This window comes from Lytechinus pictus, chromosome 12 (assembly GCF_037042905.1).
Source record: "Lytechinus pictus isolate F3 Inbred chromosome 12, Lp3.0, whole genome shotgun sequence".
In the NCBI taxonomy this organism is placed as follows: Eukaryota; Metazoa; Echinodermata; class Echinoidea; order Temnopleuroida; family Toxopneustidae; genus Lytechinus; species Lytechinus pictus.
In genome coordinates this window covers 14,714,801-14,735,753 of record NC_087256.1, presented here as the reverse complement: position 1 = coordinate 14,735,753, position 20,953 = coordinate 14,714,801, and the positions used below count along the sequence as shown (strand labels likewise).

General features: G+C 37.3%; 1 protein-coding gene across 1 annotated transcript; it reads right to left on the bottom strand.

Annotated features, from left to right (window-relative positions):
- Positions 1 to 445: 445 nt before the first annotated feature.
- LOC129273592 (TWiK family of potassium channels protein 7-like) lies at positions 446 to 20,125 on the bottom strand. Its single transcript, XM_054910649.2, has 4 exons — positions 19,878 to 20,125; positions 10,342 to 10,594; positions 7,277 to 7,505; positions 446 to 6,178 (listed from the first exon to the last, which is right to left on the bottom strand). Exons 1-4 carry the CDS (start codon positions 19,955 to 19,957, stop codon positions 5,169 to 5,171), a joined length of 1,572 nt encoding a protein of 523 aa, XP_054766624.2. The 5' UTR covers positions 19,958 to 20,125; the 3' UTR covers positions 446 to 5,168.
- Between the last annotated feature and the right edge of the window lie 828 nt (positions 20,126 to 20,953).

The following is a 20,953-nucleotide window of genomic DNA, read 5'->3' as shown; positions in this document are numbered from 1 at the left end:
CAAAGTATAAAAATTAGCCATTTTCGGCATGACATTGTCTCGAAAAAAAAGTCACGATGGCGTCGCGACACTATACCTGTACGTCGCGAATTGGGTCTCAAAAGTTGCGCGAGACTTCAGAGAAAAAGTCATTATTTTGCGGCGCTTTCTTTTTGCATTCAGGAAATATCGCGCGAAGTGTTGAGGGGGGAATTATGGTTCCATGACATTCGCTAAAACCTAACCTCCAAAACTAAATAAACCATAATCCTTATCTTTACATTATTCTGAGCCAAAAACTCTATTACAATCCTAACTCTAATCCTACGCCTTCTGAGATATCAAGACCGGAGCAATTGTCGCAGGAGCAAATGTAGTGGGCGTGTCGCGTTGACATTAAGAAATGACTCACATAAGGTTTATTTAATACTTGAACATTGTAAAATCATGCAACAAACAATAGGGATATTTGCATACATTTACATGTACATCATTTATTATAAAAATAGTAGTGAAAATATTCTGTGTAGCTAAGAAATTGAAGACATTAGTTCTTCGTGTTTAGTTTATGAGCATGTTTATTAAGCAATAACATACATTTCCGAGGTTACAATAAAAGTGCTAAAAGTAAGAAATATATAATTGATTTGAAATGCATTGTGTGAATCAAATACAGATAGATGGAAATTGGATATGTTTCTTTAGTCGTTTTAACTGCTAAGTGTAGCGTCTATGTAGATTATCCTTGTAATAATTATCATCATTGTTTTTTCTGGGTTTTTTTAGGTTAAGATCATCGCAATGATAACTTATATCGTCATTATTATTATTATTAGTAGTAGTAGTAGTAATAGTAGTTGTAGTAGTAGTAGTAGCAGTAGCAGTAACAGTAGTAGTGTCATTATTATTACTACGTATTCCTACATTGTTTCGAGACATCTTTGCAAGTTTACTGTTTAAAGTTAGGTAAAATCTCCATATCAAATGCCAAATTCCTACACTGAAAAAGACAATAATATTCTCAATGCTGTTGGAATCATTTGATATCTAGGATGTGACATGCAAGTTAATGAACCCTAAAAACAGTCTTGTAAGCTATGACCGTCAATGAGTTTAAGTATTCAACATATATGATATAATATTTATTGCATGTACATTCATCTTTGGCGTATCCATATCGGGCAAGCCATTACCACAAATTACCGAGACACTTGTCAAATAGATCTGCTTCTTTAATGCTGGCATTTCCATCCCCCCGCCCCCGAAGTTGGTTTCAAATAAAATGACACTATTTTTTGTGTGCAAAATCTTAATGTGACCAAACATTTCATATTAGTACACTTGAATATTAATATAATTAAGTATGACTGTTATTCAATACATGTCTGCAATTGCACCAAAATGAGACGAAAGGGAATTACGAACATTCTGAATACTGGTACTCGAAATATTATACCATATTTCATAACATTTATGACGCAAAGAAAATATTGACATTTCAGTTTGTTTGATTTTTATCAAATCTAAGATCTTAACTGCACGAGTACTAAATAAATAAGGCCTACGAATAAAAAAATTAAAAGATGGTAATAAATTAATTAACAAAGGCAAAATCAGCTTCAATTGCATTTTTAGACTATTGCAATAACGTATTTTTTTGTCATTTTATTTGAGTTCTCTGTTATTTGTACCTGGTTTGCACGCTTGGATCTGTTTTGGCCTCTCTTGAAGAAAGATTCCATTTAAGCATAATCGTTAAAAGTAAAAACTTCGTTAAAATGAACCTCTCAAAACTAAACTGCATTGAGAACGGATAAAGACTTTTATACCAAGCAAACTTTAGATCCATACAATATCCCATATGCATAAGAATAAATATAAGTGTCACTTGCATCGGTGTATATTTTTGCACATGGGGAAATATTTGTATTATTCGATTCGCTTCTACAACGATGGTGGAACGAGTAATTAAAAATGTTTCAAATAATCTTAGTTACTCATTCTGCATTGATTTGTCTGGATAATACTATCATGGTAAAATAAAATTGATATTCTAGTTGGTATTCGAATTCCGAAATACATATACACCTTTTTGACATTATGATAAGGAAGGCGGAATCTTTGGAAATTGATTTTTTTATTAATGATATATTGATATTCAGAAATATGACTTGATGTCGTCCAAAGATACGATTAGGAATGTCAGAATATAGCTTGGAGATAAGTGTCATGTTGACATCACTACAAATACTACGTTCCCAGGAAGACATTGTGGTTACAAAGTGGTGTAAATGAGTTTGAATAAATATACAATAATGGGGTACATTATGAAAACGATAATCAAAACTTCAGACAATGAACTAAAACGTTCAACTCAGTGAAAGTTATTCATTTATTGAATAGTTATACTCCACACTTTTCTAAAGTGTATATTTGGACATCGAAGTGAATGTTCTAACACAAAATGAAATATTGAATTTACCCCGCCCCAAAAAGGGCATGTATATACGTTTAGATAAAAAAAAACTATCTCGGAACACCTTGAAATATAAATCATATGCTTTTACTTAGTTTGTAAAAAATGGATACAGCGCAAAACATATCAATAAATGCGCCATCAGCGCACCAATAAGTGCACCATTCGACAAAGGTCATGCAATGAGGGTTGTGTTGAGTGTGCCATCAACATTGGTATAAAATATTGATAAGACAGAAAATACAAAAAAAAATACATGACAAGGTATTGTAATAACCAAGAAGGCATCAATGCGAAACAAAACTTGCCTAAATAATGGTAATCAAAGCCTCTGAAAAGAAGACTTAAACCAATGATGAAGAAATAGATATATTCAACAGTGACACTGTGAACCAAAAACGTGCAGTATACCATGAATATCTCGCACGACCAAATCACTTCCGTGAATTCTCAAGTTGATCAGTAAGTTTTCAATTTTATGATTTACCAAATCCTTTGTCTTCTCAGAATTGATGTACTGGTTATTTCTCATTTAAGTGTATTTCTCACTGGGCTTGCAACTTGTGCGCGACTAGTTTGCGACTCCATATTTGGCAATTTGTAGAAACATCTTCGCAACGTCTCCGATTCATCTACTCGAAATTATGTAGTCTGCGAGAACTCGTTAGAAAATCGAACATGCTAGTTTTTAGACCTTTTTCTGACTTTTTTTCAGTACTCGTAATGTCTCCACGACGCCTCCGAGATATTTATCAACTGCAGACACATCGCGGGACTAATCGCATCCCCGACTGCTGACACGTCTCCGCGATGTCTCTGCAAAGTCTCCGAGATGAGACCTCTTAGAGACGTCGCGGAGACATACAGAGGACCAGAAAGACTGATAAGACATAGTGAAGGTGTTTACTTGATAATTAATATGGGGAAATATCTGCGACACATCATGCAATATAGTCGCGAAGACGTCTCCAACATAAAAGTTTCTTCGGATTAGCCACTCTCTGCGACGTCTCCAGCATGTCCAGGGAAGGTGTCAAGCACTATGCCCGACAGCCATGACAGTCGGGGGAATGTTGCTGCAAAGTCTCCAGGTGGTTACTTCGGAAACATCTCTCAGACGTCTCTGCAACTAAAAAGTTTCCGAGACTTCGCAGCGACTACTTTGAGACTTGAAGCAGAATCCTTTTGACCAACTGTCGAGCAAAGTTCTTGTCGCCTTATCCGTGTTATCTTAAGACGACACATATACGTCTCCTCGGTTAGATGAAGAAACTTTTATATTTTAGAGACGCCCCCCTGACTGCTGTCTCTGATCGGTCGCAAAACAATTCCTTTGGTTATAGGTATGGCCTTTAATCCCCCCGAATCGAATAGAATAGTCTAATTCAAATTGAATAAATTACGTCACGAAGTTATACTTCATTATATCTACACTAAAAGTAATTTACATCAAAAAGTAATAGTAATTAAAATGATATCCTCCATTTTTCTTTCAGTGCTACCCACGAAAATTCGGTTCTCGAAATAATTATATCGCAAAAGTACTATGAGGAGTTCATACTCGTGAAACACATACAAGAAAATGGCAAGGTTTCTGGCGAGTAGCGAGAATCTTCTTCTCAAACTTTCAGTCACTTTATATCCACTTGGTCTACAAGAAGATGGTCCCATTCTTAGATAGCCTTATCATCATGGCAAAACCCACATGGTCAACTGTCTCCCAGTATAACACTCACTTGTCTTAATGCCACTTAGTCTTATGTCCAATGGGTCTAGTTTCCCCTTCGTCTGCTTACTATCTTTATTGAACTTTGTCAAATAAAAATTGGTCTTAAACGGTTCATCCATTCATATAGTAGTGTTAGATCAAGTGCCTATTAGGCCAAATGGGTCTTACTGGAAATTAGTCAAAGTGGACGATTGATGTCAAAATGTCAATAAGACCACACGCACCGTTGTAGAGGTGTTGTTGCTCAGTGGATAAATATCTGGACTTTGAACCACAGGTCCGGGGGCTCGAATCCCAACATGATACTCGCGTCCTTTGGTATGCGTTTATCTATATCTCCCACTCTCCACCCAGGTGTAGTAAAATCATATCAGGTAGGAACTCCTTGAATGCTCGAGCACCTGATCAGGGAAGCCGTGCTTAAGCAGGGGTAAAAGCATGCAGGGCGCAGAAACATTGTCTTAAGCGCTATATAAATGTTGCATATTAATATTATCATTATCATTAGACGAGCTAGAATTTGATCATGCCTTATGAGACCAAACGGACAGTACATAAAGTAAACGTTACAGTCTTCTGAATATATCGCGGGAAATATTCCTTTCGGTTGGATATTATGCAACCTTGAATGATTGTCTACAATGTGTATTTTTGGCTATTTTAGACTTTCTTGATGATCTGTTTGTCAATTCTATTGTGGACGTAAATGATTTCTTTCCTTTTAGAGCACTGAACATATGATTTTTCATTTGTCCATGGCTACCTTCTCATCTGGGTGACTGCGAGCGTCTATCGTATGACAATGCCTAAAGCAGAATTCATAGGAGAAAAGGGGTCCAGATTCATCCCTATGATCTTGACCCTGGCCTATAAACTTTTAGAGACATCGGAAGAAAGGGCGATGTATATCGAAGGCAACTACTCCAGATTAACGCTAATTTTCAAGGTAGTCTCTGGCTTAGTCATCATAGAAAAGTGGCACATTCAACCCTCCTTACAACGTACATCTCTACTGGTAGAGACACTTTTCTGCTCTTCAATGTCCGTTGTACGTCGTCTACTGTCTAGATACCCTAATAATCTCCGCCCTGCTTTAGATACTCTATCCTGAACAAGAGCTATACACATGGATGTCACTGCAAGGCCGAATACTGTAAAAAGAAGGCAAAATAAGAACCTACTCCCTCCATACTGCTCTTCTGGTACGACATCGCCAAAACCGACTGTCGTGAGCGTAATGAAGGTGAAATAGAAGGCAGTGCCATAGTTCCAATCTTCCACCAATGTAAAAGCAAAGGCACTTAAACAGATATAACTGCATAGAGTACAGAAAACTAGTGCTAGGGATACTTCATCGGCTGCATAGTCTTCCTCGTCATCGTTATACTCATGGCTTTGATGTTCTGAACCATCACCACGGCTGATGTCTTTAGGTTGAACGGGTTCTTTCTTTTCATCAAGTGCAGTCGTGGTGATGGTAGAGCCATTGTTGTCAGACGTCTCGACGCAGTTCGCGGGAGACGACTGGTCTTGTCCCGAGTTATTTGTGTTTGGCGATGATACTTCTGCATGTGTGGTACTGAGAACTGTCATACCGATTACTTTGTCGTTGGTTTCGTTAAGGACACTGGTTTTTGGCAAAGCTTTCCTGTCTAAGACTTCGCCAGGGTCTACGCTAAACCGTACGGACTGCATGTGCCTCATGGTCACGTTTGGCATTGCACTTCGAAATCTTCTTGTTGGTTTCCTTGTTGAATTACGTCGTTGCGTTTGCGCTGTCTGGACATCATAGAATTCGGCTTCTTTCGTCTTTTTCTTCGATGTACTTCTCATGCTTCGGCACAGTTTAAGCCATCGGATGAGCCTGATAAAGCCTAAAGCCAGTACTTGGCCAATGTCCGCAAGAAGGAAGAACGAATATGGTATTCCAAAGGCAGAGTAAACGACACACACGGCTTGGCCTGTAACGGTTTCTGGTACTAAATCGCCATATCCTATGGACGAGAATGAAAAAAAAAGATATATGTAGAAAATCAATTACGTATAAACAAGTACACTCCAATAATTTTGATCTCTAAAAAAACCAATCGTTGTTCATAATATGTGTATACTTTATCCCAGCCATATAGAGGTAAAGAGATAATAACTACAGTCATGCAGATGCTCGCTCGTATACAGTTAGATGTTATGGCTTAGCAACCTTTCACACTGTCGGCCTCAAATAAACGTTATAGCGCTAACAGAGCACTGACAAATATAGTAGTTTCTGCGAACTTTACAACAATGGACATTGCCCACTCAAGCGTAATATTTCAAAAAAATACCACTTCTAAGTTATAGAAGAAACCCAAGCCCAAGATTATGTAACAAAAAATATCATCATGCTTTAAAATTATCCTTTGCAAGGACTAAATTTCAAAGAGTATTTTTTTTTTATTAAAACGCAATGTAGACATAACAAGATTACAGGTCCTTTTTTTAAACAGGGGGGGGGGATAAAACTTGCATCAAGCTTAATAAAAGTGGATAGCTTAATAAGTTTTTTTCTAATTATGAGGGGGTTTCTTAGCTTTCCAATAATCACAATAATACACATGCAGAGAAGACAATCTTTTAAAGAGCATGTATTATTTGCTAGCTTGTAATATCTAATTTGTCACCAGCTGGTTGGTGGCAAGTTATTGGCTAATGTTTTTTCAAGCATCTTCCTTGATTTTGTCAGTGAGTTTTCTTTCTCTATGTCTCTCCTTCTACTGATACATGCTTTGTTGTTGTTCTGTTCATAACAGTTTTGTAATAAGATCTCGGATCCGATCAAAATAATCATGGACCTATTACAATTGGTCCATGATGAAATCAATCAATTTTGGGGCAATATCGGTATTGCACGGCAATGTTTTCGGGATCAATCTATCTACGTACTGCTCTGGTAAATACTACATACTGTTCACGATTATTTTGAACTATTTCGGTTTATTTTCGGGAAGGGAATCGGGCGTTATCACTAATCACTACGATCACTGAAAACGATGCCGAGATCTACCAACCAAGAGAGGGGGATCTCAAAGGCGTGATCGGGGTCATGGACATACCGATCGTTGTGATAGTGGTCATCGAGAAGAGCATCGCACTCGGGAACGACCAGTCCCGACCCATCATCAGAGTTTTTTGTCGTCCTGCCTTCCAGTCGGGATGATTGACGGTGTCGATGAGAGAATTAAGAAGATCGGTGAGGTTTCCATCCTCCAGTTTGACAATACCCATGGAAGCATTTCGATAGGCATCCAATATAGTTTGTTTGGTAAGTTCTGCCTCTGCAATCTGCAACGAAGGAACAAAAAAATAGCACGTAAACGATTTCGTCGTTCTAGGCGTGGGCGTGAAACATTAAATTGAATTCTTCATAATCATGACAATGAATAAAAAGAGGCAGTGCCCCAGAACGAAACCATAAAGTTCGACTTATGAAGTATGACACCACTTATATTCTGCTCAAAGTAATTGCCTATACACACGGGCAAAATTAACTCAGAAGAACGCACACCACTAACAGGACCAATGAGATCCAGTAACCCTAAATATACTGGGCTATTTCGACGCCCAAGAAGACTGGGGACTGAGTCAGCCTCCCCCCCCCCCCCCTTGTGATCTCGGCCGTTGATCGCACGATCGCGACGAAAATTGGCTTAGTCCACAAAACTGTAAGATCAAATTCTGCAAAAAATATCATTGCTAATTAATTACGCTCATTTATGCATAAAATAATTTTTTTATCTAATTAACTACAGAATGCCCTAAAAATGCTGATTTTTGGTTCGCAGACTCTTAAAGGTATTGTTTAACTTTGTGAGCAGCCGATTTAAAAAATTCTCAAACCAAGATGAAACATGTGTACAAGTGCATGTATTAGAACTAATAAACCCTGAAAACAACCATTATTGAGAATGAAAAGCTAAAACTACAAGGCAAACCCCGATTTTGTAAATAGGCGTCTTATAGACGCCTAAATAGTACACATAAGTGTATGGGATGAAATTAAGATGGTGTTTTCGGTCACTTTATATTTCAATTTTTGAATCACTAAATAATTATTTTCGAACGCAATTTTTTCTGGGCTTCATTTTTGTAACATATCACAGACACAGGTGACAAGTGTGACCTTCTAGCTCAGATTTTTTAGAAGTCAAACCAATGTTAACCAATCACTTTAATAGGAATCTGATTAAATGTACTGTTTTTTTAAAGTAAGCAAAATTCTAAAATATTATTTAGACTCTATTTTCTCTTTATCCCAACAAAGGGATACGTATCACCAACCAACAAGATACATATCCCAAAATAAAGGGATGCGTATCCCAAACATTGGATACGTATCTATAACGGAAGTATACGTATCATTAACACGTCTGATACTTATCATACCATTTTGGCTACGTATACTATAAGGATTCGTATCTATCTTTTAGCCCCTTTTTTGGCTCGTGATTGGTCAAATGGGATATGTATCTGGTGTGGGGATACGTATAGTATCTATTATGCGAATTATGACCACGATCGCCAACCATACGAGAGAGGTTGCGGAGCCTCGCGCCCATTGTTTTAGTATCGGCATATCGGACGTATCGTTTATGGCTTAGTCACATTTCCCCTACGGCGGCCGTCCGGCGAGTTGAAAATCGCCGTTTCATCAGTTTTTGCATCATCTTCATATAGGTGGTTTTAATAAAAATGAATAAAACGGCTGTTTTCGACTCGCCGTACGGTCGCCGTTGGGAAATATGACTGCAGCATTATGCTTAGCGTATAACGGATATGACTGCAGCCTCTGCCTAGATTTAGGCTATGAATTTGATAACTATGTACGAAAGAACTTCGAACTGACCACGCAACACTTCTGCAAGGGGCACGTCCACGAGGCCAAAATGGCCTTTCATTTATTTCATTATGATAGGCAGATTTCAAAGCAGGATGCAGAAATTGTATAGACTAGAATAGCCCACCAATTAACACTCTATGAAGGTATTTGTTGCATTTCTACTATGACTTCATTAACATGTTGTTTAAACAATGTACTTGGCCAACTGTGAAATACCAGTTGCTAGTGGACACATTTTTGTTTGTTTGTGTTTGTGGATCTAATGAAAATCACAATTCGAAAGAATAATATGAATAATCAAGACAGCGAATGTGGTGCTTAGCTCATTGAACATTAAACCACCATGCCACTTTAGTACAAATTACCTTCTCTTGATCATGCGCAGAACGAACTGCGAACTGGCTTACTGCGTTTAAACGAAAATTAAGCGAAGTCAATAATACCTCAGTCACATTTGCTCTACGGCGGGTGTACAGTGGCCGTAAATACCTGAATTCGAGAGATTTATGTGGCGACCGCAGGGTCGACGTATTGGCGAATTCCTATTTTTACAGGCCGTAGGGGTGGCAGTAGAATAGACCTAAGAAAACGGGACATTCCATTAACTCTTTGTAGTCATGAAAAGGATAGGGATCTTTAAAAAAAAATGATGCGAGCACGAAGAGATGAAAGCTTGTGACATTTCAACATGAAAACTAGATATTTTTAACCACGTATTTACCTAAAGCTGTGTATCTCGATAAACAAATCAATGCGAGCCTGAAGAATTAGTTGAACATGTTAAGCACTGTTAAACATGTAGGACCATAGTTATGAATAGGGCATTGTTGTCAATATAAATGATATGAGCGCGAAGCGCGAGCTCAAATGGGGGCAAATAAATGAAATATAAATAAATCTATTGAGATAACCATCGAACCAGTCAGTCTAGTTCGGCATGTAACCATGCAGGATCAACATGCCATGATCATATGTTCATAAATCTGTTTTTGCCAGCAGGAATAGTCTAATCAAAGACATGCGACGGGAAGCACGGGAAATGAAGATGTAAGAAAAACAGAGACAAACAGAAGGAAGAAAAGAAGGATCTGAAAGGGGAGAAAGAAACAAAGGGATACAATAATTGGATGAATGAATGAAAGAGAAAAGAAACAACTAAATGAATAATAAAAAGAAAGAAAGACAAGGTATAATAAATAACAGACAAAGAACGATATATAGGGAAAGGAAGAATTGGAAGAAAAAAAAGAAAGATTCGTGTTTAAAAAAAATTAACCCCACCTTATTGTGTTCTTCGGCTGAGAGTCGATTATACCTCGAGGATTCCAAGACAGAGAATATGACTCCGCCGAGTGCGAGATACATGAGGTACATTGTGACGAGGATGACATGAGGGATGGCAAAGCGAAAGCAACCTGCTACCCCTGATCGTCGCTCCGACGAAGCCTCTACAGACGACGAGGAATCCATGTATGGGCTGGGATAGCGCTCCCGCTTCGCTTGGTGGCCAACTAGGTTGATCTCAGAAGAAAATCTGTCAATGAAAACAGATAACATGGGTAAGTTCTCAACGACTTAAACCTTATTACCTAGATGTACTTCATCGTGACACGAACCGCTCCCTTTTTAAAACTAAATTATGAGAAAACGCGTGTAAACTGTATTTATAGCTCTCCAACGCTTCTCTTTAAGCTGGTTAAGATTGTTTCGTCCCTTGAGACTAATGATGAATCGAAATTGAAACATCCGCATCTTTGAGAAGATGATTATATTGGGCCAATTGCGCGGAATAGTAATATCCTGCGTTCTGATTGGTTAAGGAACGTTAAACGCTAGGATCAAGTTAGATTATATGAAACCATAAAAAATCAATGAAAAATACGGTCAATTAAAAGTTTGAGAACAATTACTTGTCCTCTCAAGAAGATGGATAGACTTGCTGAACATGATCAGGTAAAATGCGTAGAAAAGTAATTTAATTGGGGAGTTGCAAAAATGTGACATCAGACGTGTTGGACGCATTGCCAATGGGAGGATGTCCATTTTATTGTTAGTGATCTCAACATTCAAATGCTAATAGCTTTATTGTTTGTTCAATTTTTTTTTGATTGATTTGGGTTTTGTTTTCGGTTTTCATGCAAGCTAACTTGTTCCACATTTTCATTCTCCGAAAAATATATGTATTGAACATAATTATCCTGGATAGATGTACATGTATAGTTGCATATTTATCATTTTGGGCACCACATAGGCAGTCAGTCCCGCGCAGTGGCGTACCTAGGATTTTCCACAGGGGGGGGGGGGCAAAACCGTCCGCCAAAAAAATTGACAAGCAAAAAAAAAAAAAAAAAAAAAAAAAAAGGTCTTCGATCACAAATAAAGGATTTCGTACCAGAAAAAAATTGACAAGCAAAAAAAAAAAAAAAAAAAGGTCTTCAAGCTCGTCAGGGGGGCATTAAATGTCTTAAAGCTCGTCAGGGGGAGCAAAAAAGGTTTTTCAAGCCCGTCAGGGGGGGCAAAGATACGTTTTTGCATGGGTTGTGACTCGTCAGGGGGGCAGAGTGCCCCCCCTGCCCCCCCCCCCCCCCGTAGGTACGCTAGTGGTCCCGCGTACTATATGTACTATACAACCGCGCAACTATGCGTGATCGAGTGGGGTCGGTTGAACAGATTATACAAGTCATGTTTAGTTCCCTCCGCTCTGATTGGTTAAAGCGATATGCAAGCAGTGTTATTCACAATACTTAAAAACATTTCTCTTAAAGCCGGATACGGTTATTTCCTCCCTGTCAAATTCACGATGTATCGAAATTGAAAGATCCGCATCTTAAATTTGACAACCTTCCATATAATTAAGGGTAGTTTTATAATCAGGGTATACCATCGAGCAAATGCCTTCTGTGCATAATAAAATAAAAACATGTTCAGTAATTTCAAATCTTCGATAGCAAGCTATTTGGCTCTGTTAATCAACCCGCAAGAGAGAAAAAATAATTGAAATAAATATTTGCTTCTCAAATTTACTACATGTGACATTTAGGCCTAAGGACCAAAAATACTGACCCATTTCTTTTTCGATTTTGAGCCCTCGTATCATAATTATTGACAATCATTGGGTATTGTTTTGGTTTGATTATTGAAATGAAATTGTTTAAAAACTTAAAACCCCATAAAATTTATGTTACTTTTACTGTTACTACTAAAAACATGGGATGCTAATTCTTTCAAAAATAGTCCTCTTCGCATTCAGTGCTTTACTCACAGTTAGACAGACCGTGTAGAAGCACTAAAATATATGCAATAAATTTAGAAAGTTTACTTAGCCATCATCCACTTATTTTTCAGACAGTTTATGTTTCAATGTTGCCAAATCTATTTCTGTCCAAGGTACATGTATCCTCTAAAAAAAAAATGTCAGAATATATGACAAAATTGAACCCCTATAAAAACAAAATAGATAAATAAGTGAGTCGCCTTATGCCTAACAATTTCAAATAAATATAATTTTCACTTGTTTACAACACATCACACAAAATTGGAAAAACAAAACAAATATGAGACAGTTCGCTTATCCTGGTTGTAAAACAACCTTGAAACCTGCGTTCACTCCCTTTACACACTTTACAGGCTTATGAAAAAGATGTTTTCATAGATTGTCTTAATGGCATCTACCTATTCAGATCAAGAACACACGCCCTCTAATATACTGAACACCAAAAATATAGGCCTAAGGATTAATTATTAACGCATATTGCTATGTATATTTAATTCCGACAAAAATCCCTTCAAAACCCAAACTTAACTTTAATCCAAGTCATCCCGAGCTTCATTACTGACGTACAGGTTGCATGAGCCTAATTACAACAGGAAGGCATAAGATATTCATTCGACCCAACCCGTTCACATTTTTTCTAATTTGATATAGCTGATTGACAAAAGTGCATGATTATGATTGGAAATCTAACACTGATTCTTGGGATGGTAACTACTGAACTTCCTTCGCCCAAATTGGGAAGATAAATAAGTGACTTGGAACTAATTTTTGACTGGCGGAAGAATTAGGGCTATTTTACTGTTTCAGTTGATGAATTTGATCCATTCATAGTTATCTTCATAAATGGCGATTTATTTTTAAAATGAGCTGGCTACGGTACCCTTTCCTGGTCAGATATGGAATGTCAGATATACGTATATCCTATCCAATGGTAGTAAACATTCCACCCTCTAATTTCACATTTATTCTTTATGAATTTTTCAAAAGTGCCATTTGAACACACAAGTCTATGGGGAATGTTTTACGCGCGTGACAGCTACATGTAATCATGCATGCTATCACAAAAAAGGAAATAATTAAATGTGAAATAAGAAGGCTCGGTCTGAAGGTGTTTTTGTATTTGCATGGTTTCACGAAAGACATCTGTGCAAGAAGATAGATGCCAATAAGAGGGCCGATTAGTTAACATGTTAACTTTTTTTTTTTTTTTTTTGTTGTTGCAATTTACTTACTAGTTGAAATGTTGAAATTATCTTTGTAACTTTTATGATCCAATGGATATCTTAAATCTATGAAAATATTTAAAATAAAATGTGTAATTAAATACCAAAAGAGTAATGAGTATTCACGTCATCTGCTAAATCATTCTCATATTACAACCGTCATTATTATACTGTCTATATCGCTTATTATGTGAAATTACGTATGTATAACATTATTTTTACTGTCGTATTATTTGATGAAAATAGTTGATAAGGTGTATGTACACTGTACAGCCAAAATCAAGTACTTTCTGCGTAAAGATCGTTTAACTTTTTTTTGTTACGAATTGTGTTAATATTATACGTTCGTTAAAAAAAACTTAAGTTACCAGTTCCAGTTACAAGTAAAATCAGTATTGAAGATGATGTAAATTGTGATTTATAAATTGAACTTTGAATAACTTTACTTATTCCAGGCTAACTTCAAATATTATGTTGCTATATACAGTGGTGCTAGAAAATTAGTGATCCCCACCAGAAAATGCACTCCTTCATGCCGAGTGTTGGGTTTAGGCAACAAGATTGTTCAGCGATCCCAGAGAAACAAACTTTATTGAATAGTTTATCACCTGACTTCACGATTAAATATCCAAAAAAATTGAACAGTTGAAAAAATGTTCATTTCCTGGAGGGGTTCACTAACTTGTTAGCACCACTGTATGTTCGCTCCAAAGAAGAAAAGAAGAATTCATATTTACCCAGGGTAGCCACTATAAAAAAAATTGATGTTTTTGTATATTTTGTTATTTTGTTTTGTTTTACAGACTTGCTGAAAAACAGCCTTGTCGGCTGATAGCAAGTTTTTTACCGTATTGAAATAAATAGACAAACAAAAAAAACCCAATGCATCTTTGGGCTGCCACGTTTTAATGAATTCAAGTTCAATATCAAATTTCTGATTCGTCATTTTATTTATGACTAGTAACTCGTGTCATTTAGATCTATAATGAGATATATATCGAATGCACCCACTTAATATAAGTCAGATTTGAGAAAGTTTTTAAAGTATAAACTCTAGTCCATTCCTATATCAGGGTCCATGCTGCTACCACGTTATTTTGCTAAAATGTATTTATCAATATTCCATTGAGTTTTCAGTCATCATTCATGTTGCACCCCACATGCTTATCTATTTTTGCTAAAGCCTTTGGATTCAGAGGTAGATCTCGCGTTTCAACTTATATTTATCCTAAATCCATTTGACATTTCAGATGATATTAATACATATTTATTTCATTTCTCAATACTGGTGCTGCTTGCCACCAAGGAAATTCCTCGGTTAATTCTATTATCTCTATCTCTTTATTTTCTTTTTTTTCCCTTGCACACAATAACAATCTCACTTAATGAACCATGCGTGATCCCAGATTAACGATCATTGACAAAAATAGCAAATTCAATACCGAAGAATTTCTACTAACACGTGTATTGTCTCGTGACTGCAAACATACTGTGTGCACCATTTTCGAAATCTTTAAGTATTTTCATCAAATCGTATCCAAATCAAACTAGACAAAAGAAAATCGGCGTTGGCTGTTAGAACTCGCGCTCATCGGCCTCAAATTGCCTCGGTCAGCATGTTCAATGTCATTGGTTTGGCTGGTTCAACGTCTCTCCACGAAAATTGCATTTTTGTGCAGAAAAATATTTCAATTTCTGAAAGTTGAAAATTACGATGATCATGATTGAATCATAATGCGTTCCAATGATGATGATGATGGTGATGATGATGATGACGGTGAGGATGATGATGATGATGATGATCCACAATACACAACATTCATAAGCCCATTACATCTCCTAAAAGAAGTGAGTTTTAAGGTACTATTTGAAGAGTTCAATGCTGTTAATTTCACGGAACGAAGAAGGGAGAGGTTCCAAGACGTGTAGCAATAGATGGCATAGACAGGGGGCTATAGGGGGCTAAAGTCACCCCCACCCCTATTCATCCCATAAAAAGAGAAAGAAGGGAAAAGAAAACAGAAGGAGAGGAGAAAAAAGAAGAAAGATAAGAACAGGAAGAAAGGTATGGGAAATAAGGGCAAGGAGGGGAATACAATAATGCAAGCGCGTAGTGCGAGCTGGCATTTTTAATTTAGCACTTTTTGTAATAATGAATAAGATGCGTATCTCGCTGAAAGAAACAATTAAAACTCAAATCGCGGGCAGAATAATTAATGCAAATTGATTAATTAACAAAATATTTCAAGGCAAATGTTAAGATCATTTGGAGCAGGTTATTATATTACTTAAGGCAATGCGAACCCGAATTTTTTAGTAAGATTTAATGACCTATTTTAATTTTCAATTATTCCCCTCCCCTCGTATTATTCACTGTTTCCATCTTCTTATTTTCCCCATTTCTTGCTTTTATCCTCTTCTTTCTTCATTTCTTTTTTTTTCTTTTTTAAGGAATGAGTAGGGGCTCTAGCCCCCCCCCCCCCCCCTAGCTATAGCCCCTCTCTACGCCAGTGTGTTATATTCCATCACGGTGGTTTACTTTGAATTCTACAGAGAAAGTGAAGTGTGTGTGTGTGTATTTGAGTTTTGTCAGACGTGTATCAATCAGAAATGTGGCGCAAAATATATTGTTGACGTAAGGCGCTCGACTTTTGCAGAAAAAAAAACCCATCAATAATATTTTGGTGTTCGCAATGCGAAAACAAAGTCACAGATCGGAAACGTGTTTCGATTTTGATTTTGTGTTTTTAAAAATGAAATGAGAGAAAATTCAATTTTTCCTTGATCATGACAGAAACAGATAGACGATGTATCAATGCGTACCTTGATCGTGAAGAGAGACAACAGAACTAACACCAGCACTCTAACTGAACAACTTTTATGATAAGGTTAATGTAGTAATATGTATTGCAACTCATATAAGTGGAAGTCAATCTTTCCTAAAAAGTGCAAGTGACCTTTTACAGAAACCCACATACGATCACCGTTTCCCCATACAGCAGGTCGGAAATACAAATAGTCCACATTAACTACGTTTCAAAATAAAGATATCCCAATCAGGCGTGGTTCTAGCGGGAGCCTATGGGAACTAAACCTCCCCCCCCCCCCCCCCAAGCAGGCGCGTAGCCAGGGGGCGATGGGGGCGTAATCGGAGCAATCGGGTCACATTCGGCTGATTCCAGGCATGCCTCTGTGACTCGATTCTTGTGACTATTTGGGTGGCATTCGGCTTTATTCGGGATGACTAAAATTGATTCGGGTCAATTCTTGGCCATTCTGAGCTGAATAGGGACCATACAGATACATACTTGTAACGCAAACTAGTAATATATATATATATATTTCAAATTTTAAAAAAGAATAAACATAATTTTAACAACTTGAAATGCAATGCAAACACATTTCTGAAATTGACCTGGACCTTTTTTGGTGGGGGAAAATTGATGTGTTTGCCATGAAATATGTAATTAAAAAAACGTATGGTTTCACAGTAATCACACTAATGATTAATGAATTTTCTTTTTGAGCATATTAATACAGGATAAAAAAAATCAGCAGCTATGAATCAATATGAGGGGAATCGATATTTTTGCCCCCTCCCCCTCCTCCCCGATCGACGCCTCTTCTTATACTGTAATGATTTAGTGGCGTAGTATTAAGCGAAAAAGTTTGAGGGAGAGATCATGACGTATGCGGCGAAATTCCCTAAAAGTTGCGAAAAAATGTTGATCTGTTTAAAATGAAAACATATTAAGTATTATAATAGATAGATTTTATGATGTCAAATTTCATAACTTTATTTTCATTCTCTCTCATTTACTGCCCCCCCCCCTCCTGTTTGGTTTTTAACCGTTCCACTTTTGAGGGGACTCAAGCCCCCCCCCCCCCATACATGCCTGTGCAAGTGATAAAACAGACAATTAAGATAACTTCCTTTTTTAGAATGTATAATGGAGATAATCGTTCGATTGGATTAAGATATAGATTATACATGCATATAGATTAGAAATGCTCCATGAGGGTAATTATGTGTCCAACCAACATTGGGCATTTCTTTGGGGCATTTTTATTAATCCAGTGTGAAAAAATTTGCCCATTCTCAATTCTCAATAGCTGCTTATTTTCTAACCTTACTGGATAATATGCTTCCCGCATTGGGTAAAATTCTGCCCCAACATGGTTGGACACATAATTACCCTCGTGCTGGTTAAAATTTTACCCAAATCAATTGTACAATCGCTGATGTGGTTTACGGTACACCATGTGGAGTGTTATAGAAACAGTGGATAGAAGAAGAGAAGAAATGGATAGGCGAGAAAGTGGAGATTTGAGAGTAGAGAATTCTTTCTTGAAAGTAGTCCTGAAAAGGACTGTAAACCAGCAAAGATTGATGAGTTGAGAACAGCTTGAGTAGTAGAGCTAATGAGGAGATGCTGGCTTGAGTCGGCGAGTAGAGATGATGAGTAGTAGAGAGACTCGACGTTTCGGACAGCTTGACTGTCCGTCTTCAGGAGTCTTTCAAGAAAGAATACTCTACTCTCAAATCTCCACTTTCTCGCCTATCCATTTCTTCTCTTCTTCTATCCTCTGTTTCTATAACACTCCACATGGTGTACCGTAAACCACATCAGCGATTGTACATGCCACCATGCAAACCTTCAAACAACATCCAAATCAATTGTAGTATCCGCGGTCGTTTTACCTAAAGGCCTACATAGTGGTAATTTCGCCGAATTACACGAATTATTCTTCTCAGAAATTTATTGGAGAAAATCACTTATCAATTAAAACTGAACGAATTAATCATGATCAAAAACTAAAAAGCAGTTAAAACTATACAAATTCAAGCATGGTGAAAATCTATTTAAAAAGGGCATGGGCGGAAATCTGTCCCCATAGGTAGGGGGACCATGGGCTGGAAAATTTGACAAGCAAAAAAAATGTAAGGTCATTTTAACCCCAAAAAATTGACAAGCAAAGAAAGGTTTTCACCCAAAATGTAAGGTCTTTTAGTCCCAAATACATGTATTATTTCGATTGTGAATGATGTATTTTCCACCATCATAAAATACCAAAAATAGTAGAGGGACATTTGATATTGTGTCCCCTCCCCCAAATAATTTTGGTAGGGGGACGCGTCCCCCTGTCCCCCCTGGGATTTCCGCCCATGAAAAAGGGACAAGTTTTCAGTAATGTTTGGACGTGTAAAGAAAACTGTTTTCATTACATTAGTTGCGCATACATGCTACAATACAAAAGTCATTACAAGAGCGCTACCTTGCTATTGGACTCGGATCTCGAGAATATTTACACATAACATAAATGATAACATCTCATGCCATCCTCGTAACGTCCTCTGGGATTGAAATGGCAAGGGTCTGCCTTTGGAATTCACTCGAGATTTAAAGTGATGTCGGTCGTAGCGATCATTTGCTTTATTCATGCATGTATTTTTTTTTTTTTTTGGGGGGGGGCGTTTGGTTCAGTTGAAATTGTTGGCGGGTCGCGCTATTTGTCTTGAGGACCACGCGCATGCGCCGTTGTTTCAGATCCCGAGAGTTATATCGCAGACCCCTGGAATGGCTACCTGTTTCAAGGGAAAATTAGTTTTAGATGACTGTACTGTATATTTGATAACAATGAACTGTCTTGAGTCCAAACTAATCATGTGCAGTCAAAAGAAGGAACTATGTGCTAAGAGGAAATGATTAGACGCCTGGTATGTAACACATGAACTATAACATGTATAATCTGCCTGCAAGCATGGCTGGCAAGCTAACAAATGCATAGATCTCTTGTTTTGATTGGCAAAAATAACTAATGATAATAATGATAAGAATTTTTATAGCACAACCACTGTAACTCAACTGCACTACTGCATTTAGTGCGTTGAATCCAACACATTATCTCATGGCGTCATTTGCATTCGTCGAAATAATTAATTTGCCATTAGTAATACCGATGGTATTTTCTTTGGGCTTTGTTATTGTCCATGTTCATGTCACTAACCAGTTCGAATAAAGTCTATTACAGTATTAATAAGTCATTAATTAGGTATATATTATATGCATATTTGAATTTCTTTATTGTAAACCACGTGTATGAAATGTATTAATTACTGACGCAACCCTATACGTCAGTAGGCTAAATGAACTCATCGTGGGCTACATTAAGGGATGGCGCATAAGTCTATATGCAGCATTCTCTGTTGTGTTATCTTAACTATGTACAAACAAAGAATCGACATATTTTCAGTAAAAACAATATCTGCAATTTCAACCATGTTATTTTATAAATGAAATTCAAAATAATGTACTCACAATACTGGGAATTCGTCGCATCCTATTATCTGAGATGAAAACAAGATATGGACATCGCTTTTGCTTTGAAGAGTGGGCATGGTCAAAGAGGTACAGACATAACTTTTAAGAGGATGACAACAAAGATTACAACCGACTAGCTCGGTCAACAGTATATCAGTATGTGTGTAACTTCTGAGAAAGTGGACTAAGAACAGACAATCCCGAGTGAGAAGGAAGAAAAACCTGGTATTGTTTAGGTATAGACAATAATATGGATGAGTGTAAAATTTTCCGCTAGTATTCATAGCGGATATTGTGGAAGCGGCGTTTCCGATATAGTACACGCCTAAAGGATAGTCTGGAAAAATACCAAACTTCCATTCAACAATTTGCACATAGTTCAAGTGAGGTGCAAGGAGACAACATTAGGTCAGGAATTCAAACTTTGTAAGTAGTTAAAGGCGGGAAATAAAACCTGCAATAATGGAAAACCGAGAGAATGGTGGAAGGAGAAAAAAGGAGCGGGTGAGAAAGCCTACATCCAACTATGATCAAATACAAATGTAATTATGAATATGATAACAGGCGCGGATACAGGAGGGGGCCGAGCCGGCCCCGGCCCCCCTATTTTTTGACAACCTGCAGAAAAAGTGTACTATAGGAAAAACACTAAAGAAAAGAAGAAAAGAGGTATCATACCCAGGATGTGTAATTTACAACCTCGTAACGGCCGGCCCGACCCCGAAAGGAAAGAAAAAAAGGGTGAGGGGAAGAATTTGAAAAAGAACTTTATATAAAAAATTTCGCTCGCGCTTCGCGCTCGCATTGCCTGTGCCAATGAATCCCATTCAAGAGGATTAAATGACACTTATATATCCAGATCTGAAATCAATTTGCACACAATATTTTAGCTCGCACATCAAGCTTTAATTACTTTGTTTGTTTTACACAAATTGTTTATATCAAAATTTTCAGCTCGCGCTGCGCGCTCGCATTGTTTGATTTGTGAGTTACCTATCCTCTTTGGAAATTCTTACCAAAATTTGTCAAAATGCTCCTTTATCATGTCAGTATATAAAAAAATTGAGCTTGTG

What these genes read in the sequence shown, in the direction of transcription:
- LOC129273592 (XM_054910649.2), bottom strand. Translation starts at nt 19,957, where the DNA reads ATGCCCACTCTTCAAAGCAAAAGCGATGTCCATATCTTGTTTTCATCT. An exon ending in TGCGACGAATTCCCAGTATT is followed by an intron (nt 10,595 to 19,877) that starts GTGAGTACATTA and finishes TTTCATTGACAG; the next exon opens with ATTTTCTTCTGAGATCAACC. An exon ending in CAGCCGAAGAACACAATAAG is followed by an intron (nt 7,506 to 10,341) that starts GTGGGGTTAATT and finishes CCTTCGTTGCAG; the next exon opens with ATTGCAGAGGCAGAACTTAC.